Source organism: Entelurus aequoreus, linkage group LG08 (genome assembly GCF_033978785.1).
Source record: "Entelurus aequoreus isolate RoL-2023_Sb linkage group LG08, RoL_Eaeq_v1.1, whole genome shotgun sequence".
NCBI lineage: Eukaryota > Metazoa > Chordata > Actinopteri > Syngnathiformes > Syngnathidae > Entelurus > Entelurus aequoreus.
Window position 1 is genome coordinate 36,864,694 of NC_084738.1, and position 27,997 is coordinate 36,892,690.

General features: G+C 40.0%; 1 protein-coding gene across 1 annotated transcript; it reads right to left on the bottom strand.

Annotated features, from left to right (window-relative positions):
* Positions 1 to 33: 33 nt before the first annotated feature.
* naglu (N-acetylglucosaminidase, alpha) lies at positions 34 to 27,994 on the bottom strand. Its single transcript, XM_062055001.1, has 6 exons — positions 27,461 to 27,994; positions 14,586 to 14,733; positions 12,350 to 12,496; positions 7,391 to 7,476; positions 6,457 to 6,713; positions 34 to 1,655 (listed from the first exon to the last, which is right to left on the bottom strand). Exons 1-6 carry the CDS (start codon positions 27,871 to 27,873, stop codon positions 442 to 444), a joined length of 2,265 nt encoding a protein of 754 aa, XP_061910985.1. The 5' UTR covers positions 27,874 to 27,994; the 3' UTR covers positions 34 to 441.
* Between the last annotated feature and the right edge of the window lie 3 nt (positions 27,995 to 27,997).

Below are 27,997 nucleotides of genomic sequence, written 5' to 3' on the forward strand. Positions count from 1 at the left end.
ATATATATATATATATATATACATACAGCCCGGCACCCGGCCAAATTGTTTTAACCCAATGCAGCCCTCGAGTCAAAAAGTTTGGGGACCCCTGGACTAGAGTGTTTATGTTCGATGATATCCAAATGTCAAAAGGAGAGTCTACTGGGGCTGAATGACAAAATCGTGATCTTTCTCTGAAATGTCTAATGATTACTGCAGGTACCAACGTACAGTTTGAGGCAGCATATTCACAAGCAGCCAAAATGTCTTCATTGCATCTCTTCCATTGGACATTTGATTAGTACACTTCAGTTTGAATCATTTTTTTCTTACAGCGTTTAAAACATTCCAAGAAGGAGTGACTGAATCGGCAAAAACATGATTTGCTTTTTCTGAGAATTCACTTTCTTCTTGCAGTTCCTCATCACCACCTTTCTTCTAAAATGTAGTCTCTACTAATCATAGTCTTTTCAAGGTTTTCAAGGCCTGCGGGTAATACTTAAGGAAGATCCTGCGAGCGATCTCGTACGTATCGCCCTGCGGCTTAGTGGAGTACTTTCGGCCGTTATAAATGAATCCCTTCTCTACTTGGAAAACAGCCTGGTTGAAGGCGTCCTGCTTAAATGGCTGTCCACTGTCCAGACACTCCACCAGAGTTTGCACAAACAGTCCCCATCGCTGGGCATAGTAGTCCTCCATGAGGCCGCCCCACTCCTTGCTGGCATAGTCCTGGATTTCACCGCTGGGGCCCCACAGAGTGAGTTGGTTCCTGGCGTTCATGTCGTAGACCTTGGCCTCCTCATCATCAATAGCTAGAGACTTGGCACGCTCCAGCCACGTTCCCAACAGGAAGTTGCGATCGCTACTAAGCAAACGGTTGAGCTCTGGGAAAAGGTCGTAGATGAGGACACCGCCTGTAATTAGCAGTTCTGGTAACTTCTGTTTATGAAAGGCATCGGTGATATCCAGGTAATAGTACGTAGTTAACTCTTGCAAGACCTGCCGAGTCACATCCACAAGATCATACCTGAAGGTTTCCTTGGACACGAGCGAAGGTGAAGCTTCCATAATTAGTTTCCAGGCTTTGAATAAGTCTGCTGGATCGTACCATAGTTCGGTATTCATGTGAAAAGAAGGCCGGTGCACCAGTGGGCTGTGGTTATGATTTCGGTAATGTGGTACCGTGCAGTTATAGACGCTGAAAAACAGGAGTCTCCACGCGGCAATCACGGAGTCTTGTGTCGTGCCGTAACGGCGTACAGCATACAGAGACGCCCACTTGACCAAGTTGACCGGCTCTTTGCGCCACGCCAGTTCGCTCATTAGCTCATACATGACGGGATTCTGCTCAATGCCCTCCGGCGTCATACCGATGCCCACCATGGTGGAGTTGGGGAAATGCAAGGCTTTGAAAGGCCCCGAGTTCATACTCTCCACCGTGCCAAAAAAGCCGCTGTTGCCCCCGAAGTTTTGCAGCATGCACCAGATGAAAGGCTGCCCGTAGAAGGACTCTGTGTAAGAGAAAATTGGCTCGGTCTCGGCAAACAAATCTAACACGATCATCCGTCCAAGGGCCACTCCGTGTAGTAGGGCCTGAATCTGGGCAGGCTTCCAGAAAGCTGCATCACTAAAGAACAACCATCCCTGCATCAGCCAAATTGCTTGAGGATCAACTAGAGGAGGGAAAAAAAACCATGTATGAGGGACAAGAAAGGGAATGTTCTAGAACATGGCTCAAATATCTAACTCAGTAGGGAGCTTGGTGCGGGCTAAGCTTTGTAAAACAATAGGTCATTTGTGGGTCCCCAAACTGGGGCAATTATTTCTCTTGAAATTAACAACACATGGAATAATTTGCCAGCTTGCAAACTGTGGGGTTTAACTTCAGTTCAGATATAATTGAGCCTAAAGATAAAGACTCAACCAAGCGGTGTAGTGAGGTTCAGGTAACCTTTGCGTGTTGGGTGGATCTGAATCTGCGACATTGTCACATCGTATAGCATAGTAACGCCTCTAATAAATTCAAGGAGAAAAGAGGAACATGACACAACACACAAAGGAGAGCGATGGAGGACTCAGCATTTCATGTTCTTCTCGGTGTGTCATTATCCAGACATCCTTTGTTTGTTGAAAGGTACGTTTGATCTTATTTCCATTCCCATTGTTGTTTATTTAGTCATGGATCGCTTATTTTTGGTATTCTTTGTCACAAATTGCACAAGGGACCCTTCAAAATTAGCATACCATACAAAACTGTACCACTCAGCAGAAGACCAATTGATGACTAACTATGAACAAGAGCAGTCTAAGGGGTACTATTATGCGAAACCAACTTTTCTTACATTTTCGTACCTGTTTTTGCCTATTTGGAGTACTCCGAAGTACCGAAATCCAACAATGGAGGCACGGTGGAGATATTTATAAAACAATCTTACCTTCTTCTAAACTTGCTTAAAACGAACCGTTTGGAATTTGACACCTTAGTGACATATTTTGCCTTAGTTACGTTAGCGGATATCGCCATATATGGTAGAGGATTACCCAAAGAGCTTTGCACGAGGGTTGCCGACCCCTGGACTAGACGTATAAGATTTCATCAGATTTAGCGATTAGGAGTGACAGATTGTTTGGTAAACGTATAGCATGTTCTATATGTTATAGTTATTTGAATGACTCTTACCATAATATGTTATGTTAACATACCAGGCACATTCTCAGTTGGTTATTTATGCGTCATATAACATACACTTATTCAGCCTGTTGTTCACTAGTCTTTATTCATTTTTGAATTGCCTTTCAAATGTCTATTCTTGGTGTTGGGTTTTATCAAATAAATTTCCCCCAAAAATGCGACTTATACTCCAGTGCGACTTATATATGTTTTTTTCCTTCTTTATTATGCATTTTCGGCCGGTGCGGCTTATACTCCGAAAAATACGGTATGTGTTACAGCTTGTAATTACAAATATAACCTACCTGATGATGTTCTTGTTATATTTTTTAGTATAACTGTAAGTTAGTTGCAAGTTGCAAACAGTCACTTTAAGTGATGTAGCAAAAATAAATGAATAATACAATTCTAGTTATTAGCATTGTTAGGAATAACAATGAGGGGGTGTTACTAACACACGTTCATTCACTTTATTTACTAGCAGTAACAATACACAGTGAAACAGAAGCTGCTGTCGGCACAACTCATGCTAGTCACTGAGGGAACTCTCCTGAAGGAATCAATAAAGTACTATCTATCTATCTACACAGAATGCTAACTCTGCGCTAACACAGCTGACTACTATAGATAAATTAACCCATCACTGCCTTTTAAAGGCACTTACTCAAAGTCACAGATATTTCATAATGCACTCTAATCTCATGAATCATCTAAAGATGTTGTTTTTCAAAAATGTGACCTGAAGTCACCACTTCACAGCTCTAAGACTGCTTCAAGACCATGGCCTGGGAAGTCTTCTAACAGTGGGACCTGGATCAGTACGCTTCAGCGGTCCTGGGATATATCAAGCACTGCACAGACTCCGTCACTATAGAGAAGTCCATTCGGGTCTATCCAACACACAGCCGTGAATGATTGGAGAGGTGCGGCGTCTTCTCAGGGAGTGGCACGCCACCTTCAGATCCAGAGACGGGGAGCTGTACAGTGCCGCTAGAGCCAACCTAAAGCCTGGAATCAGTAGGTTTAAGGCAGGCTATAAGAAGATGATTGAGGACTGCTTCCACAGCAACAACTCCAAGCAGGTGTGGCAGGGGGTCGCGCACATGACCAACTACACACCCAGGCACCTCTCAGCCGACGTGGGAGACCCTAAGCTGGTGGAAGAGCTGAACTCTTTCTAAACACGCTTTGAGGCGGCACCAACAGCAGCAACCTCACTATTAAAAGCAGCTATGGCCACACCTCACACACCGACCCACAGCAGCATCATCTTCAGGGAGCACAAGATGGGACGCACACTAAAGGAATTGAACCCGAGGAAAGCAGCCTGGTCGTATGTGTCGAGTGCTGAGAGACTGCACTGATCAACTGGCGGGGGTTCTCACCAAGATCTTAACCCGGTCCCTGTCCCAGGTCACTGTACCAGCCTGCCTGGAATCCTCCACAATCATCCCAGTTAAGAAAAAGAAAAACATCAGCTGCCTGATCGACTATTGTCCAGTGACACTCACTCCCCATCCAATGAAGTGCTTCTAAAAGGCAGTCAGGCCCCACATCATCTCACTCTGCCCACCCAGACTGGTCCTCAACCAGTTCACCTATAAAACTAACAGGTTCACGGAGGATGCTATCACCACAGCTTTCCACTCTGCCCCATCTCACCTGGAGAAGGGGGCTACACTCGGCTGCTATACGTGGACTTCATCTCGGCATTTAATACCATCCTCTGCGATTGACTGGTGCCCAAACTACTAGACCTGAGATTACCTCACGCCACCTGCGTTTGGTTCAAAGACTTCCTGTTCGACCGCCCCCAGAGGGTGAGGATAGGTCCCCCCACTTTTACAACCCTCAGCCTCAGCACCGGTTCTCCACAAGGCTGAGCCCTCTACTTTACTCCCTTTGCACTAAACACCACTTCTTCGCCGGCCACCCCAGCAACTCCATCATAAAGTTCAAATCTGTTCGAAACATAAAGCTGCATCTCCAGGGGTGACAAGATCGCGTACCGCGATGAGATGGAGCAGCGGTCAGTGCTTTGCAATGACAACAACCTGCAGCTGAACAAGTTGGACACTCAGAGGGATGGTAGTAGACTTAAGAAAGAAGAAGACCGACATTCTGTCCCTGTACATCGATAAAGGGTTCCGTGAAGAGAGTCTCGGTCTTCAGATTGACATGTCCTGGAGAACTAACACCACAGCGATCATCAAAAAAGCACAACAGAGACTCTACTTCCTAAGGATACTCAGGAACTACCATCCAAGACAGGATCTGCTTGTGTCCTTCTACTGCTGCTTTGTGGAAAACATTTTCACCTACTAGAACTGCGTGTGGTTCCTCACTTGCACAGCCGCAAAGAGGAGAGCGCTCCAAAGGGTTGTCAAAACGGCCAAAAGATCATCCGCTGCCCTCTCCCCTCCTCAAGGACCAATATCACCCTGGCAACATACACTTTGTACGGCTGCGCTCAGGTAAACGCTTCAGCGCCATGCTCACCTGGACAAATAGACTCAAGTTTATCTTTTACCCCGGGGCCATAAGTGCTCTGAGTGCTCCTAAGGTATAAATACTAATTACTACAACCCCTACTACGACTACTATGCAGTAACAGAGGGGAGTGCAATATTCAATTTATGTTTACCTTGCTGCTCACTGGTCATATGTTTACATACATGTTTACTGCCCGTGCAGTATGTTTACATTCATGCTTACCTCCATGTGTATACAGACGGCCAGATTACCTACTGGTTATTTTGTATTCCACAACTACTCTATAGGGTCTTGCACTTCAATTTTGCTGTACATGTTCAATGACAATAAAAATCATTCATTCAGTCATTCATTCATAAAACAATAAATATTTTTCCTGGTAATTTATTACAATTTAATTCTGTTGGTAAATTGTTTACTTTTTAGGGTATTAACAACACATTAAGTAATTTTCCCAACACTAGTAGTTTGATTACTTGTTACTTGAAAATTTATGTTATTTCCATTACTGTGTATGAACAGGTGAGTATCTGTGTCCTAATTCAAGGGCTTCATCCTTGGGAATCAAACAGTACTGTCACTGTTTAATTGTCCATTTCATAGGAGCAGATATATGTACATGTTCAAGGGTGTGATCTTTATCCTTGATGATGGTTGTGGCCTTTAAGCAGCTTGGACCAGGCATACAGTCAGTGTTGATAAGTGTAACTTTCTGAGCATTTTACAAAGTCTATTTTCAATTTCCATTTCTTTACCACATTGCCTTTAGCAGCGTCTGCCCCCCGATTGGGAAACAGAAGCAAGGGGGAAAAAAATACTTATAAAGAAAGAAAGAGAAGTCACCCCTCAGTGTATCGACGTGTTACTACATATCCTTCCATCACGCGCTTGTTACGATTTCTTTTTGTACAGTATTAATAATTCATTGGAGTAAGTACAAAATCACGAAACGTTGGTACACAGACTGCCTGTATTGAAAAATGTTTAAGCTTTATGAAATTAGTTACAAAATCTATACCTATAGAACCTTTGTTTTTCAACATGAAACCTATTTTATTTATTTTAGTTTGTTTTGGACATGTCATTCAGATATTGAAATTTAAAATGCTATGAAATCTTTTGGGAGCACTGTATTTATTTGTGTTGATGCAAATCGGAAAACATCTAAAGCCAAATGTGAGAGACTTTTCTGTTAAAATATGTGAGGTTAGCATTGCTAACACTTTGATGTAAGGGTAGGGACATGTAATACAACCAGGAAATCTCCACCAGTAAATACACATTCATTACAAAATGTAAAAGAAGATCACCTGCAGTCATTGAGGCAAAGACGGACCGACTGACTGCCGACAGGTAGGCAGGGTCTGAGGAAGGTGGAGTCATCTCATTGAAGGTGTCGGTGTTGTAGATGTGGTCGGTCCCAAATTGTTTTACCACCTGGGACAGATAGAGAGAACCAATCTGGAGGAAAAGTGGATCCTGGGGATCCAGGATATATGAGCAGGAGAAACTGCAGTTGAAGTGAGCCCAAGGTCCCAGTCTTGTTACATTCGCTTCTGGATACAACCTGCAAAATAAAATATTTTCAGTGCAGGGTACCATTGACACACAACACTTACTGGTACTTATATAAAAACAAAGCCTTACAACCCAGCAGGATGAAGTATTTAAATAGTGCTTATATGGTTACTTAGGGCAGACTCACAGTAGGCCATTCGTACCAGGCTGGAGATCCTTCAGCCCGTTTGCTCATCCAATCACTTCTAGTCTGCTCTATTACTGCAGATTTCTCTGACTTTAACACACTTCTCACAAAAAGTTGGGGTTATTTGACATCCAGGTTCAATTTTACGATTAATCTAAAATGCACTCTAACAATTCCTGGTCAATTCATGGATCGCACACCTGCTGTGAATTTTGACATTCAGCTCCTAGTCCGAGATGACACACACACACTCAGTGTGGTGAAATGTGTCCTCTGCATTTGACCCATTCCCTTGTTCACCCCCTGGGAGGTGAGGGGAGCAGTGGGCAGCAGCGGTGGCCGCGCCTTCAAATCTTCTTTGATTAGCTTTATTAATAATTTTAAATGCATGTCAACGTGTTAAGGAACTTGGTTATTTACTGTATTAACAAGTGTACAGCACAACACAGCAGCTACATAACCAATCATAATAATCATAATGCTCAGCTAGCATGAATACCAGTGACGAGATAGTTGCATGTAGTAACCATTTTGTCTACCTGAGGATTCCCCTTGGAATATTCCCAGAGAAGGCTGGCAGCACTGGAATCATGCCAAAAGATCTCATTCGTTCCAAAATTTTAAACTGTAAAAACAAAGTTACAGGATTATAAACAGGAAGAGCCTTGCAGAATGGTAGCATAATTACATTCCTCCTCCAAAAAGTATAAAAACACGGAGACCAATTAATTATTATTGACATATAAAGATGATTATTGGACCTGTGATAGCTTTTATTTCTACGTAGTTACATTATGATCAGATACCCGATTTAGAAGATACTCTTTCGTACAAAACTACCAAGTTGACAACTACCAAACTGAGGGAGATTCTTTGTAGAGCACCAAGATAATGATCCAAAACTACGACATTGGCAAGAAGTGGAAGGTACGACCAAATCAATATCTGGACTTGAACCCTATAGAGCAGGGGTTTTCAAAGTCAAACATTGTAGTCCTCCCCCCGAGGAGCAATCATCTAAGCCCCAAACCACACTAGTACTTAGAGGGGGGGTTACCCACGTATGCGATCCTCCCCAAGGTTTCTCATAGTCATTCACATCGGCGTCCCTCGTTGTGGCTTGTGCAGCCCTTTGAGACTTTTGTGATTTAGGGGTATATAAATAAACATTGATTGATTGATATGACTATTCAAATATGTTAATAAATAATTTATGTATTTGACCATTTGTGGGCATTGATATTTGTAAGGTGGTTCAAATGTCGTAAAGGTCTAACATTGTGACTTGGCATCATCAGCGGTCTTTGTCGCCATTTGGTGGGCTTAATGTGTAACCACAGTTTTCAATGTTTTTTACAATGTTACATTTTTATGTATTTTTAATGCCAACGCAAACATTACAAAGTTCTGCCACCCTGTGCGCTTTACTGAAAAACATCAAGTAAAATTAATGCTCTGATAAAGGGAAGATTAAAGGGAGGGAGGGAGAGAGGGAGGGAAATCCAAGCTCCTGAATTATAATTGCAATCAAATCATGAGGTGCCCAAAGATTCCCACTTCTAGAATTAATACATGCTTTTAATTTTCGATTTGATGACAACCATTACACAGCCCTGTGTTATGTTTCCCTATTAATTTCAACATGCTATTTAGATATTTATGTCATAGCCTCATTCTTGTAATGATTTATTCCTCTTTTCTAGTTGTATTAGCTTCTCTTATTACTTCTGCACTCCTTTGGACTTTGTAATACTGCTTACCTATTCTTTCTTTATTTCAATAATTGTGACATGTCTTTGGACTTTACCACACATTTACTACAGTTCCAGCTTTATTTATTCTAAAGAATTCAGAACTATTTCATATTGATTGATTGATTGATTGAGACTTTTATTAGTAGGTTGCACAATGAAGTACATATTCCGTACAATTGACCACTAAATGGTAACACCCGAATAAGTTTTTCAACTTGTTTAAGTCGGGGTCCACTTAAATTGATTCATGATACAGATATATACTATCATATATACTATCATCATAATACAGTCATCACACAAGATAGTCACATTGAATTATTTACAATCAGGGGTGTGGGGGAGGGAGGGGGGGGGGTAGGATATGGACAGCAAGTAGTGGACATAGAGCGAGAGAGAGAGAGAGAGAGAGAGAGAGAGAGAGAGAGAGAGAGAGAGAGAGATCAGAAGGCATGAGAAAAAGTATCTGCATTTGATTGTTTACATTTGATTATTAGCATATGATTATTAGCAATCCGGGGAGGGTGTTAGTTAAGGGTTGTAGCTGCCTGGAGGTGAACTTTTATTGCGGTTTTGAAGGAGGATAGAGATGCCCTTTCTTTTATACCTGTTGGGAGCGCATTCCACATTGATGTGGCATAGAAAGAGAATGAGTTAAGACCTTTGTTAGTTTGGAATCTGGGTTTAACGTGGTTAGTGGAGCTCCCCCTGGTGTTGTGGTTATGGCGGTCATTCACGTTAAGGAAGTAGTTTGACATGTACTTCGGTATCAGGGAGGTGTAGTGGATTTTATAGACTAGGCTCAGTGCAAGTTGTTAACCCTGTCCTCCACCTTGAGCCAGCCCACTTTGGAGAAGTGGGTAGGAGTGAGGTGGGATCTGAGGTGGAGGTCTAGAAGTAACCTGACTAGCTTGTTCTGAGATGTTTGGAGTTTAGATTTGAGGGTTTTGGAGGTGCTAGGGTACCAGGAGGTGCATGCGTAATCGAAAAAGGGTTGAACGAGAGTTCCCGCCAGAATCCTCATGGTGCTTTTGTTGACCAGAGAGGAGATTCTGTAGAGAAATCTTGTTCGTTGGTTAACCTTTTTGATTACCTTGGTTGCCATTTTATCACAGGAAAGGTTAGCCTCTAGAATGGAACCTAGGTAGGTGACCTCATCTTTCCTGGTGATAACAATGTCACGCACTTTTATAGTGAAGTCATTGACTTTCTTAAGGTTGATGTGGGACCCAAACAGGATGGATTCCGTTTTACCCAAGTGTATGGATAGCTTGTTGTCAGCGAGCCAGGTGCCAGTTCTACAGAGCTCAGCACTGAGGATCTTCTCCACCTGTGACTTGTCCTTGTCGGATACCAGCAGGGCCGAGTCATCCGCAAACAAAAACAATTCACAGTCGCATGCCGATGACATGTCGTTTATGTATATTTAGGAACAGTAACGGTCCCAATATACTGCCTTGGGGGACTCCACAGCTCACCGAGAGGGGGGGACACGGTGCCGTTCACCTCTACCACCTGCTCCCTCCCTTCCAAGTAAGATTGCATCCAGCTCCATGAGGTTTTGTTAAATCCGATTGCTCTGAGCTTATCCAACAGTATAGCGTGGTTAACGGTGTCAAAGGCCTTCTGAAGGTCCAGTATGACCATGCCGCAGTATTTGCCCGCGTCCACCTCATGTTTGATGTGGTCGGTCAGATAGAGAAGGCATCAGATAGAGAAGGCATGTGTCAGTGGAGTGGTTAGTTCTGAAGCCGGATTGGAATTTGTACATGAGTTTATTAGTGGCAAGGTAACTATCGACCTGTTCATAAACTATTTTCTCCATTACTTTCGAAATGGAACTGAGAATAGAAACAGGTCGGTAGTTGCCAGGTTCCAATTTGCTTCCTTTTTTAAAGAGGGGAGTTACTCTTGCTATCTTAAAATCTTTTGGTACTTGGCCTTGTGTAATTGATAGGTTTATTATGTGCGTGATGATCGGGGCAATGATGGAGGCAGAGTCCCTGAGGAATCTGGAGGGAATATTATCAAGGCCGGTGGCCTTGTTAGGGTGGAGCGCGCTCAATTTTTTAAACACCTCATCAGCTGTGACCATTTCTAATTTGAAATCATCGTTGGATACTCCTAGCTTTCTGTAGAAGGCTTTAATGTGTTCTACACCAAAACGACCAGAGTGGTGGGACAGCTTGTTGACAAGAGTTGCGGCTATGCTGGTGAAAAATATGGTAAGTCTGCTAGCTACCTCCATTTTGTCTGTAATGAGGGAGTCACCCTCCTTGATGCTGATGTTGGTGAGTCTGGTTTTAAGTTTCTGGCTGCAACCAGGAAGCTGGTTGTTGAGAATTTTCCAGAGCTCACGTGGCTTATTTGTGTTTTCCTCTATTTTGTCGTTAATGTAATTTTTTTTTAAGGATTTAGTCAGGTTGGTTGACTTATATGTTAAATACTGTCTTGTTTCTGAAGCTATATTTTCATGCTGATTAATGCACTGCTGCAGTCTGAGCACAAAACTATTCTTACTTTATTTTAATTATGGGTAAGCACTCCATTTATGTCAAAATAGCTTGGCTTTCAAGTTCCACATTTTGCAGCTTCGATTCACTTTCACCTCACTGTGTCGGCTTCCGTCTGCTCAAAGTCTCACTCTTCCTTGGTACTCGCTTCTAGAAGCAGTAGTTTATCCTCCATAAATTCAGATTCAAAAAGATAAGGTTATATATCTTAATTTGTCCAAAAATAGTTGTCTCCGTTGTCTGTTACCAAGTCTGCCATGATTAGAACACACACAAGCATTTTGTGTTCGGAAGAACGAACACACATTGTCGGACGTGCGCTGCTATGGAAACGGAAATAAATGTGCCAAAGAATTAGTTCCGGCAGTGATTAAAATGACCAAAATACGGTAAACAGTGTACATATTACATATGTTATGAACATGTCTGTTACTACATTATATATAGACTTGCAGTGTGTATATAAATTGATGGAGGGTTTTAAAGTTGTTTTAGAGGACTTTGAAGGCTACAATGTTGACTTCCATAAGCCGCATCTTTCAAGCGTTTTTTATCATCTTCAAAATGCCCCCCACCCCCAAAAAAAAGACGTGTGTGTTCTTGTCTCACATAATGATTGTGAACGATTGGCAAAATTAAAAAAAAAAGTGCAGTTCCCTTTTAAGACTTTCACGGATTCCAATATATGTAAATACCTGGAATTAAGGGGGATCTTTTGAAATCTAATCCAAATGTTTTCAGTAAAGAGCAAAAATAAATGGAAAAATTACATACACAATTTAGTAATTCTGTTATGAAATTAATTACTTTTTGGAGAAAGTAACCAGTCATTTTTTAATTTCCCGGTAAGTAATTTGCCCCACACCAATATAGACATTCTGGCTATATGTACTGGGCAAACAGCTTTTTTAAAACCATTTTATGGAACGGTTTCAATCGAGGAATGGGAACAATATTTCATCTGAAAAGCCATATTTTACTGTACATTGCGGTTTGTTTATTCATTTCAAAATAGTGCCCTATGAAAGAAGTCAATTTGTCATTCGTCATATTCTACAAACAAATACAACTTGAAATAATGTATTCACGATTGTCAATTCTATCTACTTTATTTAAACAAAACTTTAAATACTGTACATGGCCAATTCAAAACAACTGGGACAATTTCTAATATTGCGTTGAGTTTGAAAATATTTGTAATTTACAATGATGATTGAATAATTGACAGTACCTGGAGGTAGAGCTGGTTCACATGCCAGGACTGTGGCAAAGGCCCCCCAAACCTGAACATGTTCCCCATGCGGTTCCATGCAAGAAACGCTGGGCCAGAGAAGAACTCTTCAATTTCTGACTGGTTTAAACCAAGGGCACGATAAACCTTAAAAAGATACATTAGGTACATGTTAGTCAATCAGTAATAGTGGGTGTTTGTAGGACTTCTGCTTATATAGATTACAGGTTCAATTAGATCACATTTGCTATTGTACAATATGTTTATCGTTCAGTTCACTTGCAGTTTTTTTTTAACATGGATACAATACAATGTAACATTTCCAGTTGTATGAAAAGAAAGTAAATAAGAAAACATATTTTTACCCCTCTGGGCAGTAATTATCTCCTTCAAGCTAGGAACAATTTTTTTTTATTAAAGCAAAGAAAAAGAATCCTCGAAAATGTGGGGCCGCAAATGCGGATTTAGTCTAACGAAGTGTTTCTTAACCAACCACCTAGAGGACCACCAAAAATATTTGTTCCTCAGCTGTAGTCCCATTTGTAAAACACTACACCACTTTTGGCAGTAAGGACAATATCAAACAAATAAGACGCCCAGATCTAAAATCATAGAGAATTTTCTTAATCGCAAAAATTATGACTAAAGTGTTAAAGCTGTATTTTTGTTTGCATTTTAATTGTATTGACAGTTTATTTGATTATTTTTATTAATTTTTTTTTTTTTTACTTCTGTATAAATTTAATGTAAATGTATTTTCATTTGTTTTATTGAGTCCCTTCTTTTGCAGTATATTTGATTAGTATGTATTTTGTAATCGGCTTGACCTAAGCCTTGATAATAATCTTTGTGATGAAAACATGCTTTTGTATCATTTGACAAGGTTGTAAACTGTAAGTAAGTTAGATACAATTATTGAATACAATTAAAATCAAAAGTAATATTACTAATTAAGTGTTAATATGAGAGTAAGCCTTTGGGCCCCCCTTGTAGTGGAAAAGTTGGGCCTCGAAGTTCAAAAGGTTAAGAACTTCTGCTCTAACAGACAATCTTAAACAGGGGTGCCCACACTTTTTCAGCAGGCGAGCGAAATATATATATATATATATATATATATATATATATATATTACTTATTTTCTTATTTTATTTTTTATTTTTTTGTTCACATGTTAAAGGTGTACAAAATACATGCATGTTTAACATAACGATTCCTTTCTTTCATGCAGACAAGAATATAAGTTGTGGTATTACCTGATTCTGATGACTTGCAATGATTGGAATCAGACAAAATTCACAGTAGTGCTGATAACTTCCACATTTTCGATTTCACACTGTGGAGGAGAAAACAAGTCCTCCTTTCTGTCCAATACCACATTGAAGTGGTTGGTTTTGGCATCTTGTTTGTCTAGCTTCCATACTTGTTTTTATACACTTTACAAGAAATACATTGACTCTGTGGCTTGCTAGCTTGTTTGCGCTAGCTTTCGGAGTCTCTTATTTTGTTAGCGCAGGTAGGATGGAGCAGCACTTTTATTGTGAAGACAGGAACTGTGCGGTCAGTCTTTAGGCTTTTGACGGGAGGTACGGTTGAAATAAAAATGTTTTCCTTCACACTGAGCTCGCAGCAGCCAGCATCATTTCACAAGATCCTCGGGTGCTTTGAATGTCAATCAAGACACATCATAGTGAAGATTTGTGATCGCTAATTTTTAAAGTGAAGTGAATTACATTTATATAGCGCTTTTTCTCAAGTGACTCAAAGCGCTTTACATTGTGAAACCCAATATCTAAGTTACATTTAAACCAGTGTCGGTGGCACTGGGAGCAGGTGGGTAAAGTGTCTTGCCCAAGGACACAACGGCAGTGACTAGGATGGCGGAAGCGGGGATCGAACCTGCAACCCTCAAGTTGCTGGCACGGCCGCTCTACCAACCGAGCCAATTTTTAGGTCTAGTTTTTCAATGCCTGGCCGGCGGTCGACTGATACACCCTCTGCGATCGACCGGTAGCTCGCGATTAACGTAATGGGCACCCCTGCTCTTAAGTGATCAATGTGGCATTTAAAGACCAAAAATCCCAACAATTATTGAACGTTTTGTGAAAAATAGGTGATTTATGGGGGGGTGAGCAGAATCTTTATTTTTTGTATGATTATAAAAAATAATTTTTCGTCTGTTTGCACATTTTTATAGAGGGTGGTAAATGGTGAGGGTTAATCAGGTTTCTGTTCCTACCTCTTGCCACAAGGCCTCTTGGCCAGTGAAGGCCAGTGGTAGATTGATTCCATTAAGCGCCATCCAGTCAATCTCTCTTTCCCACCTTGGCCAGTCCCACCACACAGAGGAATAGCTAACAGTGCAGACATTCTGGTAGTAGCGGAACCTGGACACAAACGATTCGTGAGCTGATACGTTATAAGTCAGAATGCATGTTAAGTGAGGACACAGGAGGCTGTGGTCGTAGAGATGCAACACTTAACCAATTTTATTATTAGACCTGATTAAAACATCACAATTATTTAATCTCAAAGGCTCCACTAGACTACGTTTTTCAGTTCTCCTTGCCCGCTATAAATTGATAATATGTTGGTATGTTGTTTTCGGCGCAACCTGCACAGAACAAAAACAAAGTTACACCAGCGATGCACGGGCATATATATTTGCCTATCGAGGGACACACTAATATGCTACATTAGCTTAAATATGGCAGCAGGACAAAGCAGCAAACATTTCCCACCCCCCAAAAAGTGTGGAAACATTCGGGGCAAGACCAAGACAATGGCTATCTGCAAAACCTGCCAAAAGAAAGTTGTGACTGCGGGGTCTAATACGTCCAATATAGTGCAGCTTTACACGCCAAAGTAAAGGTAAGACATAATAAACTAGTTAAAGTATGTTAGTGGCAAGTTGCTTAATGAATAAATTACTTGGTAGAGAGTTAAATATAAATGTGTCACTTGCAATCAGAAACTTAGCGTTAAATCAGTTCAGTGCAGACAAACAGCAACAGGCACTCCTGTCAAGAGTTTCATTCAGTAACCATTTTAATGTTAGATTGCTACTTCCTGTCAGTGTTGAATAAACTATAGGCATTGAAGTTAATATAGCATGTGCAAAAAAACACTAACATAACATCAAGAGCTTGTAGAATAACAGCACAATACCATGGGATAATTATGTTGTACATACCGGTTATTATTAACACAGCATAAAACAGATGATTAAAAATGAATAAATAGGCATGGATGACAGTTGATGACTGCAACACTTGAGTTTATTACTACACACGACTAACATTTTCCCATTGGGGATCAATAGTTATCTTAATCTTATATTAATAATACAATTGTTTATATTGTATTATAAATAATGTTTTTGTTTATATTCATTGTTTTGTACTGTCATTATAAAATTACTATTTGATTATTGTTATTTTCTATGGTAATAAATAACAAAAAAATCCCAGAGAAATGTCTATAGTATGTGATTTTAAACATTTTGTGTTGTGAAATTAATCAATGCATAATAATGATGAAAAAATGATTAACCATTTTTAATAAGACTATAATTGACAGTCAAAACCTATAACCATTGCATCCCTGTTGGTGCGTCTGACAAACATTGACACAAACACTTGCCCAAAAGCGCACGCTCAGTGTAACAGTAATACTCGTGCATTGCCCATTCTGTCTGGCTACCCTGACAGAACGTTTGTTGCTGGACAGACACATGATGGACTCTTGTGAGAAGTGGAATGTTGCATGCCTGCTGATTCTTTCAGTCGAGGGCATTGAAAACTTCTACCTTTTCAAAACCATGATAACAGTACACATGCTGATTGGAGTACGCATTGTCCTGGTGTATCGACAAATTGGCAGCCGTTCAAGGTACCCTAAAGCTGCCACAAATGACTGAAGAATGGGCAGCGCTGTGGGGAGTCAGACTTTTGCGGTTGTGGACTTAATCACAAACTAGATAACATCTTGGAGAAGCTTTCTGCTCTGCAAGGGGAAGTTTGATGAATATAAGGACAAGAAATACACTATTTGAGTGAAACGCTTAAGTTTGTTTTCGCTCGCTAAAACACAAACATTCTAATCTGGATTGTTTTCCCTGCTGGAGCGTTGCTAAGAGACTCCCCCAGAGGAAAGCACAGCGCAGAAGCTCCAAATTTCTTCCCGTGTCTTTCATGGACACACACCTGTTGTTTGTTGACTTTTGTTAGACCGACTGGCTGTGTTATCGCTATAACACTATGCAAGCACCAAGGTCGAGGAACAAAGCTACTCTTCAGGTTTACACACAAACATGCAAAATACATCCATGGAAAATACACCCCACACAAACTTGTACCCCACCCCCCACATCCCACGCCTCGGCCTAGGGTATGATGAACAACGATGCAGCGCCCCTTGTAGCGGTAGCTTTGGGTTGGATGCCCACTCCCTGCCCTCTCGTTGCAAGTCATGTGTTTGTTTGTGGTAATATGTGTGCTTTGCTCTGTTCTTGGACAGGTTTGTACTGAAAATTTAATTTTGTTGTACTTTTTAAGTGCAATGACAGTAAAGTTCAATTTGTTCCATTTCATTTTATTCCACAAACTTTTATTATAGAGTATAAATTGTTGGGATGTTGGCACCTGCAGATCTAACCAATCTAAGTCTACTGATGAACTGATGAAGACTGCTTGGATGAGAGGCAAAACATATTTTAAGACAAACAGAAAATGGATGGATGGATGGATGAACAGTCCAGTTGCAACATGTTGTTATGCAAATAAGTAAAAAATAACGTATGTTGTGATATGGCGCATCGAAGATATTTATTTAATAATTAACCCCTAGACTTTTATGATATCGTCATGACAGGGAAAGCGTGGCACGCTTTGCTATGCCTCACATGGCTTTTTCAGTCAGCGCACTGCGCACATGACATAACTGGGGTGAGCTGATGCGGTTCTAACTCTCAACAGTTAATTGAGAGAAACGGTCCATTAAAAAGGACCAAGTCACCGCAAGTCTTTCATCATGCCCCAAGTAAACAATGAAATACAATGTCTTACAATGCTCCTCTTGTCGTGCACTCACGGATTTGATGTGCTGAGTTACATCAGATGGAGCTGAGACTTCTCAAATGTTAGTAGTCAACTAGATAAACACACTGATTTCATTGAAACTAAATAAATGGCTGTATTTTGCCTCAGACTCTGCGAGGGCTTTAAATTTTCTCCCCTAATATTACTCCAGCACGCATTGTAGCACGGTCTCTGGCACACACCAGTGGTCACTACCACTCGGGGGCGCTAGAGACACTGGTCCAGTGACACAGTATAAAACAGGGGTCACCAACCTTTTTGAAAGCAAGAGCTACTTCTTGGGTAGTGATTCATGCGAAGGGCTACCAGTTTGATACACACTTCAATAAATTGCCAGAAATAGCCAATTTGCTCAATTTACCTTTAACTCTATGTTATTATTAATAATTAATGATATTTACACTTAATTGAACGGTTTAAAAGAGGAGAAAACACGAAAAAAAAAAATTGAAACTAAGTTTATCTTCAATTTCGACTCTTTAAAACTCAAAATTCAACCGAAAAAAAGAAGAGAAAAACTAGCTAATTCGAATCTTTTTGAAAAAATTTAAAAAAGAATTTACGGAACATCATTAGTCATTTTTCCTGATTAAGATTCATTTTAGAATTTTGATGACATGTTTTAAATAGGTTAAAATCCAATCTGCACTTTGTTAGAATATATAACAAATTGGACCAAGCTATATTTCTAACAAAGACAAATCATTATTTCTTCTAGCTTTTCCAGAACAAAAATTTTAAAAGAAATTCAAAAGACTTTGAAATAAGATTTAAATTTGATTCTACATATTTTCTAGATTTGCCAGAATATTTTTATTTTATTTCAATCATAATAAGTTTGAAGAAATATTTCACAAATATTCGTCGAAAAAACAGAAGCTAAAATGAAGAATTAAATTAAAATGTATTTATTATTCTTTACAATAAAAAAAATAAATTTACTTTATTGATTTAAATTGTCAGGAAAGAAGAGGAAGGAATTTAAAAGGTAAAAAGGTATATGTGTTTAAAATACTAAAATCATTTTTAAGGTTGTATTTTTTGTCTAAAATTGTCTTTCTGAAAGTTGTAAGAAGCAATGTAAAAAAAATTAATAAATGTATTCAAACAAGTGAAGACCAAGTGTTTAAAATATTTTCTTGGATTTTCAAATTCTATTTGAGTTTTGTCTCTCTTAGAATTAAAAATGTCGAGCAAAGCGAGACCAGCTTGCTAGTAAATAAATACAATTTAAAAAATAGAGGCAGCTCACTGGTAAGTGCTGCTATTTGAGCTATTTTTAGAACAGGCCAGCGGGCTACTCATCTGATCCTTACGGGCTACCTGGTGCCCGCGGGCACCGCGTTGGTGACCCCTGGTATAAAACATCCTACAACCTTAGGATTAAGGCGATTCCATGGGTTTTTCTGATTTTCTTTAAAGCCAATCTATTTGAGGAATCAGACTAATTTACTGCATGGAAACGGAGTCAGAAATCAGTGATGTGGTCCTTGTGGTCTGTGAAGCAGCTTTAGTATTTTCGTCTTTTCTGGACATTTGGCAGCACTATTAGCTGAATAAATGTAAGAGACAGAGACCATGATAGTTTGTCTCTAAAATACACCATATCATAACTATTTTGTTATTGTGATTGGTGATTGATAATCGATGATGATGATTACATCTCGATTATTCTTGGTATTCCGGTTTTCTTCCACAATTTAAAAGCATGCATGTTAAACAATTTTTAAAGCATGCATGTTAAGTTCATTAAATAATTTCACACAGGTGTTGTGCATGAATGTGTACCCACAGTCTGCTGAGATAGGCTCTGTGATGCTGAAGAAGTTGTGTACGGTTTATGATTGCTGTATTTTCCAAACTTTATCTTGCTGCATTAGCTGGTTCTTGCGACTGTGTGTAGAATTATTACTTACTGTTTTTGGGGGGGGGTTTCTGCTACTACATTTACTTTTGGGATCAATAAGGTATCAATAAGTAGGTTGAGGAACCGGGTCTTACATTCTGATTCTCCCAGAACCGTCCAAATCTTCAAACATTGATTCCTACTTTTGATGCTCAGTCCGCTGACTGGAAGAATTGGCCCTGCAATGAGGTGGCGACTTGTCCAGGGTGTACCTCGCCTTCCGCGCGTGTGCAGCTGGGATAGGCTCCGGGACCCCCAGCGGTCAAGCAGTAGGATGAATGGACTTACAAATCGATGCTATACGTATTACGGACAGAGTAAGAGCAAGCAGGAGCAGGCAAACGATTCACTAAGATAGCCTCTAAACTAGCTTGAACAAACAATAAATGTGGGCTTAGTAATGTTTAAGAAGTGTAGATTGAAGAGCGTTACAGCAGAAAGTAAGCAGTCATTAACAAGAAATTAACCAGTTAATAAGAGTCTAGAGAGGATAATATAAAAACAACTGTTGGGCAGCTCTGTTGGTGTTTAGCTGCCACTGGCAGACTCGTAAGGGGAAGACGGATCAATCCATAAATCGGTAGTGTTGATACCAAAGGTAGTATCAGTATTGATTAGAGCAATCCACCCATTTTCTACTGCTTGTCCCTATAGGGGTCACGGGAGGATGTAGCCTATCCCAGCTGCAAGTGATTAAATCGATATTTGGGGAAAAAAATGAGGTCAGGGCTCATTTTTGTTCATGTTTACAACTCAGGGAAAAACACTCAAAGGATTTATATTTGAGCAATGGTTGTAATAGCCTCGTGAGAAATTCGTTTTTTTGTTGTTGTTTTTTTTAAACTAAATCTGAATCTTAAATGGATGGGAACCGGAATCGAAACGAGGAATTGGAATCGTCCACATTAAAATGATGCCAAACCCCATCAATAAGTATAACTAACCTAACCAAAATAACAAAACTTGTGCATTCGGTTTTTCTATTTAAACACTCATGGTGTCATAATCGGTTTCTGGTTGTCCGATGTTTTGTTCCCCGTGTGCTTGTTTGTGTCTGGATGTGTCTTGCCCCCGTTTCCTCCAATCAACTCTCCCTTTTGCCTTGTGTCTAGTCCCGGTGTATTCAGTGGTCTAATTAGTCTGTGTATTTACCTTTAAGGTTGCTATCTAGTCTTTTTCCAATTGTCATACTGTACGTCGTTGTGGGGGTTCCTATACAAGTAGAGGTTTAGCTTTCGTGTAAATAGCTTTTCTCTTCGTTTTGTGTACTCTTATCAGTTAGACTTTCAACTTTATGGTTATGGTATTTTGTGATCCTGAGGCACCACTGTCTTTTGGAATAAACAGTTTTACTGTTGCTTCTTAATATGAACCCTTCAACGGGAAACTGCCCTTTTTTTCTGAAATGTGCCTATCATTCACAATCCCTTTGTGAGACAAGAACACATACTGTATGTTTTTCTCTTTTTTTTATGGATTCTAACTTAAATAAACTCTAGCAAGTATCAGCTAACAATGCAGGTTATAGGGATTTGATCTATTCTGCCTATGAAGCACACTAAAAAACATCCAAAAGCGTCCATCAACATTTTATATACATGCTGTATAAATATATGTAATGTAGTAACAGGCAAATGAATAATACAAATTTTATTTTGGTCATTTTAAGCATTACAGCAGCGCATTGATTTCACAGAGCGCATCGCAATGTTCACAATTTCCTCAAACAATAACTATTCCTAATCATGGTATACTTCATGAGAGACAACAACGACTACTCTGGGAAAAATGATGATTCAGAACATCATATTTTAGAGCCTTAAAGGCCTACTGAAACCCACTACTACCGACCACGCAGTCTGATAGTTTATATATCAATGATGAAATCTTAACATTGCAACACATGCCAACTGTTAACTTATAAAGTGCAATTTTAAATTTCCCGGGAAACTTCCGGCTGAAAACGTCTAGGTATGATGATGTTTGCACGTGACGTCAATGGTTGAAGCGGAAGTATTGGTACACCATTGTATCCCAATACAAACAGCTCTGTTTTCATCGCAAAATTCCACAGTATTCTGGACATCTGTGTTGGTGAATCATTTGCAATTTGTTTAATGAACAATGGAGACTGCAAAGAAGAAAGCTGTAGGTGGGATCGGTGTATTAGCGGCTGGCTGCAGCAACACAACCAGGATGACTTTGAATTGGATAGCAGACGCACTATCCGACGCTAGCCGCCGACCGCATCGATGATCGGGTGAAGTCCTTCGTCGCGCCGTCGATCGCTGGAACGCATGTGAGCACGGGTGTTGATGAGCAGATGAGAGCTGGCGTAGGTGGAGAGCTAATGTTTTTAGCATAGCTCTGTCGAGGTCCCAAAGCTAAGTTAGCTTCAATGGCGTCGTTAGCAACAGCATTTCTAGGCTTCACCAGGCGGTACAGCATTAACCGTGTGGTTACAGGTCCAGAGTTTGGTAGTATTGTTGATCTTCTGTCTATCCTTCCAGTCAGGGGCTTATTTCTTTTGTTTCTATCTGCATTTAAGCACGATGCTATCACGTTAGCTCCGAAGCTAAAGTGCTTCACCGATGTATTGTCGTGGAGATAAAAGTCACTGTGAATGTCCATTCGCGTTCTCGACTCTCATTTTCAAGAGGATATAGTATCCGAGGTGGTTTAAAATACAAATCCGTGATCCACAATAGAAAAAGGAGAAAGTGTGGAATCCAATGAGCCCTTGTACCTAAGTTACGGTCAGAGCGAAAAAAGATACACCCTGGCGTCCTGCACTGCACTCTAATCCTTCACTCTCACTTTCCTCATCCACAAATCTTTCATCCTCGCTCAAATTAATGGGGTAATCGTCGCTTTCTCGGTCCGAATCGCTCTCGCTGCTGGTGTAAACAAAGTGCAGATGTGAGGAGTTCTTCAACCTGTGACGTCACGCTACTTCCGGTACAGGCAAGGCTTTTTTTATCAGCGACCAAAAGTTGCGAACTTTATCGTCGATGTTCTCTACTAAATCCTTTCAGCAAAAATATACCAATATCGCGAAATGATCAAGTATGACACATAGAATGGATCTGCTATCCCAGTTTAAATATGAAAATCTCATTTCAGTAGGCCTTTAAGTTGCTGGCACGGCCGCTCTACCAACCGAGTCACGCCGCTCCTATAATATATGATAATGCTGAATAGTTGACAAGTTTACATTAACTGTGGCCAAATCAAGAACTGATGTAAACCTAATGTATATTAATATAATGCAAGTAACCCTTTCAAACGCAATAAACATCCATCCATCCATTTTCTACCGCTTGTCCCTTCCGGGTCGCGGGGGGTTCTGGAGCCTATCCTGGCTGCACACGGGTGGAAGTTTTCATTTATGTCGTATTTTAACCATTATAATTAAATTATGGTTAAAAATACTACATTAATCAAAACTTCCGCCCGTGTGATGGGGCAACACAGTGGTACAGGGGTTAGTGTGTGTGTCTCACAATACGAAGGTCCTGGGTTCGATCTTGTGTGGAGTTTGCATGTTCTCATGTGGAGTTTGCTTGCGTGGGTTCCCTCCGGGAACTCCGGCTTCCTCCCACCTCCAAAGACATGCTCCTGGGGATAGGTTGATTGGCAACACTACATTGGCCCTAGTGCAGCGTTTGTCAAAGTGTGGGGCGCGCCCCACTGGTGGGGAATAGAGACATGACAGGTGGGGCGCGAGTAACGGGAGGAAATTTCACTTTAATTTTTTTTTCTTTTTCAATTATATTCTTAGATATTTTTTTTTACTATGCTTTCATTTTCTATACACACTGTAAATCACTTTGTGATTCTGTCTGTGAAATCCGCTATATAAATAAATGTAAATTACTTATTTTTCCTGTAGGCTTTAAATTTCTAGGTAGGAGCAAAAGTTTGACAGACATAGCAACAGTAACTAATGGGGGCGGGGCTAAGCGGAAGCTTTGTGAATGGCGAGTCACTGTGCGAGGATTTGCTGTTTTGCAAATACATAAAAAATAGAGCCAATGCTGACGAGCTGTTTAATATAATGGACAGTTTCCTCAAAGAACACGACCTTAAATGGGAAAACAGTGTGGGCTTTTGCTCTGATGGCGCACAGACCATGGCAAAGTCAAGAAACGGGCTGCAGGCTCTAATAAAGAGGGTTGCGCCAAATGCGCATTGGACACACTGTGTCATTCACCGGGAAGCACTCGCGTCAAGGCAGCTCAGCCCCGAACTCAATGAGGTTTTAACAGTGGCAGTGTCAAGCCTGCAACCCCGATTTGAAAAGCTGTGCAGTGCAAAACAGACTCATTGCAGCCACTAATGATGGAGTACTGTAAAACTCATGTTCACTTGCCCTGTCTTGCCATGCATATAGCTCCTCCTTTTTTTTTTGCAAAGATTGCAAAGTGGCACTTTTATTTTTATTTATTATTGAACTTGATGCAAGTTATTTGATTTATTATTGAACTTGATGCAAGTTATAACACTTTTATTTGATTTATTATTGAACTTGATGCAAGTTATAACACTTTTATTTGATTTATTATTGAACTTGATGCAAGTTATAACACTTTGATTTATTATTGAACTTGATGCAAGTTATAACACTTTTATTTGATTTATTATTGAACTTGATGCAAGTTATAACACTTTTATTTGATTTTATTATTGAACTTGATGCAAGTTATAACACTTTTATTTGATTTATTATTGAACTTGATGCAAGTTATAACACTTTTATTTGATTTATTATTGAACTTGATGCAAGTTATAACACTTTTTTTGATTTGTTGTTGAACTTGATGCAAGTTATAACACTTTTATTTGATTTATTATTGAACTTGATGCAAGTTATAACACTTTTTTTTATTTATTATTGAACTTGATGCAAGTTATAACACTTTTGTTTTATTTATTATTGAACTTGATGCAAGTTATTTTATTTGATATTGAACTTGATGCAAGTTATACCACAGCTGCACAGTTATTTTATTTATTATTGAACTTGATGTTATTTTATGTTATTGAGTTTGAATGTATACAACTTGATGTTACTTGATGTTCAATAAATTTGAAAATGTTAAGCTTGACATTAGCGTTCTGTTGGGGCGATGGGGGCAGGTGGGGCTTGAAAACTCCCCCTTGTCCAAAGTGGGGGATGACAAAAAAAGTTTGAGAACCACTGCCCTAGTGTGTGAATGTGAGTGTGAATGTTGTCTGTCTATCGGTGTTGGCCCTGCGATAAGGTGGTGACTTGTCCAGGGTGTACACAGCCTTCCGCCCGAATGCAGCTGAGATAGACTCCAGCACACCCCGCAACCCGGTAAAGGACAAGCGGTAGAAAATGGATGGATGGATAATTAAATTATCCTAAATAAGTATACAAACATCAACATAAAAAGGACTCATTTTTGAGCAAACATTGCACTTGAATAATTATTGAACATTTTTAAGTTTAGTTTTTACCCCAATGTTTGTTTTGTTGTCTTTTTTTTGCTAATTGCAATTCTATGTCTCTGGACATCATATTTAATGCTTTTTAATACCATTTAAGGCTTTAATTTTCGAAATAATCAATTTATGATTTTTTTATGCTTTTGTGTGACTATAGTAGTTTTGGGGTGGATGAGCAAATACATAAATGACCCTGGACAATATTCATGACAAATTTGTGCTTTGTTTTAAAGATGTGCTATTTGGATTTACACAGTATGAAAAAAAATGAATTTTATCTTAGCAACCTCATTATACTATTGGCTAAGTTTTATATTCATAAATGTAAGTTTCTAAATACCCGACCTGTTTTTTGTGCCTTTAAAAAATAATTAGAACTCTGCTTTAAACCTCTTAAGGCCCAAGCTGTTTGTTTACATGCTTTTTTTATTTCTCTTTGCTATTTGGGCTTATTGGACCCTAATTAGAATAAAAACTAAGAATCATCTTTTGATATGATGTACTTAGTCCATAAGTAACAAACGTGTACTTCATGTTTAGTGACATGCTAATTCTTATTTGTACACTTTTTTTTCCAAATTCCATTGTATGTTATACTCTTCTGACACCACCATATGGCAGTATAAGTGTCCATATAAGAGCAATAAGACCCCAATTCAGTAGTGTACACAATTTTGGAAATAAGAGCTAAAAGGTGCTGTCCAAGCATGTGGCCAACTAAGCCTTTAGAGCAGGGGTGTCAAACTCAAATACAGAGTGGGCCAAAATTTAAAACTGAACAAAGCCGCGGGCCAGGGTTGAACAAATTAACCTTTTAATAGGGACCAAAACAAGTTTTGCATTGAATATTGAACAAGCAAGGCTTATATAACTTTATAGTGACATGCAAAACCGAGTTTCAAATAATAATAATAAAAATATATCAATGGCATATCAAATACAATTTAAATAAAAATTGAATGCCTCTTTTCTATTTGCAGCCTTCTGAGGTAAATATCAACATTAACTTTTTCCACAGGCTAATAAGTTTGAAAATAAAATAATGAATAAACCAACCATTCAGGACTTTAAACTGCTCAGTTTGCAAAACACTGATCTAATCTGATGTGCCCAAGCCAGATACCTGGCATCTTTTTTTGGATGCTAGTTCATTAATGTCGGGTCTCAGGCTTTGAGCTGAGGCAACCTTCATTATCGAACAAAGGTGTTCATCAGTCATTATATCTCGTAGTCCACCCGGACCACAGTCTTGGGGGCGTGCCTTAAAGGCACTATCATTAACGTCCGCTTTTCATCCATTCTAACAACGTGCCGGCCCAGTCACAGGGATATGTGCGGCTTCTGTCCGCATACACAAGTTAATGCAACGCATACTTGATCAACAGCGATACAGGTTACACTGAGGGTACCCGAATAAACAACTTTAACATTGGTAGAAATATACGCCACACTGTGAATCCACACCATACAAGAATGACAAACACATTTCAGGAGAATATCCGCACCATAACACAACATAAACACAACAGAACAAATACCCAGAACCCTTTGCAGCACTAACTCTTCCGGGACACTACAAAATACCCCCCCCCCCCCCCCCACACACACACACACACACACACACACCTTGTAGCGTCCCGGAAGAGTTAGTGCTGCAAAGGGTTCTGGGTATTTGTTCTGTTGTGTTTATGTTGTGTCACGGTGCAGATGTTCTCCCGAAATGTGTTTGTCATTCTTGTTTGGTGTGGATTCACAGTGTGGCGTATATTTCTAATAGTGTTAAAGTTGTTTATATCGTCACCCTCAGTGTAACCTGTATCGCTGTTGATCAAGTATGCGTTGCATTCACTTGTGTGTGCGTGCAGAAGCTGCACATATCATGTGACTGGGCCAGCACTCGTTGGACTGGATGAAAATTTCTGGGAGGGGCACTGAAAATTTTGAGTCTCCCGGAAGTGTTGTCAAGTATGAGAGTTGTCAATTATGAGAATTAGCGGTGAATGCGATGTTACCGCGGCACCGCCGATTACTGCGGCGGGCCAGCTCTAGTGTTGATTTGATATCGCCTCAAGGGCAAAGTGAAATTACACGGCGGGCCAAATCTGGCCCGCGGGCCAGAGTTTGACACCCATGCTTTAGCGGTAATAAAACACTCTCTACCTCTAACAACCAAAAAGCTGTGAAAACTATGATGCTGTGTTCAAAATTTAAATTATTTACGTAACTTGTGTGAGCCTATGGCTTTACATTTTGTTACATATATATATATTTTGCATTCCATTTTAGTTACTTTATTGAATTCACAACCCCCTGGCGCTGTTTTGTACTGTTATTGTACTTGTTTTTATTATTTGTATTTCTTGATTGTATATAAATGTTGCATATTATAAATAAAGGTTTATAAAATTTAACAAAAAAAAACCATAAATGATCTCACAGTTGTGGAGGGTGGGGCGCCTGTGAGATGTTTGCATATCAATTATAAATAGGAAGTTGCTCCTCTGCTGTGATATTTACTACTTGGGACATGTCATTTTTAAAGTTGCTCTTGAAAAGCCTGACGTGACGTTATTGGTCACGAAAGCCAAAAAGTTGGTTATGTGTCATTAAATACAATCGAGGGCGCAGGTGACTGACCTGTGCTGGGTGTTGATGCGGAGGACACCGGCGAGTTTGGGCAGAGGACGAGGTAGGTCCAGCTGGTCACCCGACCAGGAAACGTGACAGTTACAGAAATATTTCAAGTAGTTGTAAATCCCTGAGGCCACCGACACTCCGGTGTTACCCGTGGCGACTATCCTGTTGTTTTTGGTGGACCTGAGCTCGCACACGTCCAGGCTATCGTTGGAAAAGTTCCTGTTGACTACGACGATGAACTCCGTGGATCTGTTGCCCAGCAGGCGTCTCAGCAGCTCGATCACAGCTCTGCCCTGCGTCTTGTCGCCGCGTTGCGGCTTGAGATGATCCAAAGTGGAGAACGTACATGTCGCAGTCGCACACAGGCAAAGCACGACGACTACGGCGAGGCTACAATCCCTTCTGTGCGACATTTCAATCCCTTTAACAGGTTTCCCACCGCAGCGCAGTTTTTAAATCAACACGATCGTTCCATTTGTAGTTGACCAGGAAGCGTTACGTTCTCCAGGAAGTGGTAGCCAATCAGAAAAGGCCTTC

Bases quoted from the DNA above. Each gene is read 5' to 3' on its own strand.
- naglu (XM_062055001.1), bottom strand. From the start codon at position 27,873: ATGTCGCACAGAAGGGATTGTAGCCTCGCCGTAGTCGTCGTGCTTTGC. The intron at 14,734-27,460 runs GTCAGTCACCTG...GTTTGTGTCCAG, and splicing joins CGCATCAACACCCAGCACAG to GTTCCGCTACTACCAGAATG. The intron at 6,714-7,390 runs GTAGACAAAATG...TTTATTTTGCAG, and splicing joins ATTCCAAGGGGAATCCTCAG to GTTGTATCCAGAAGCGAATG.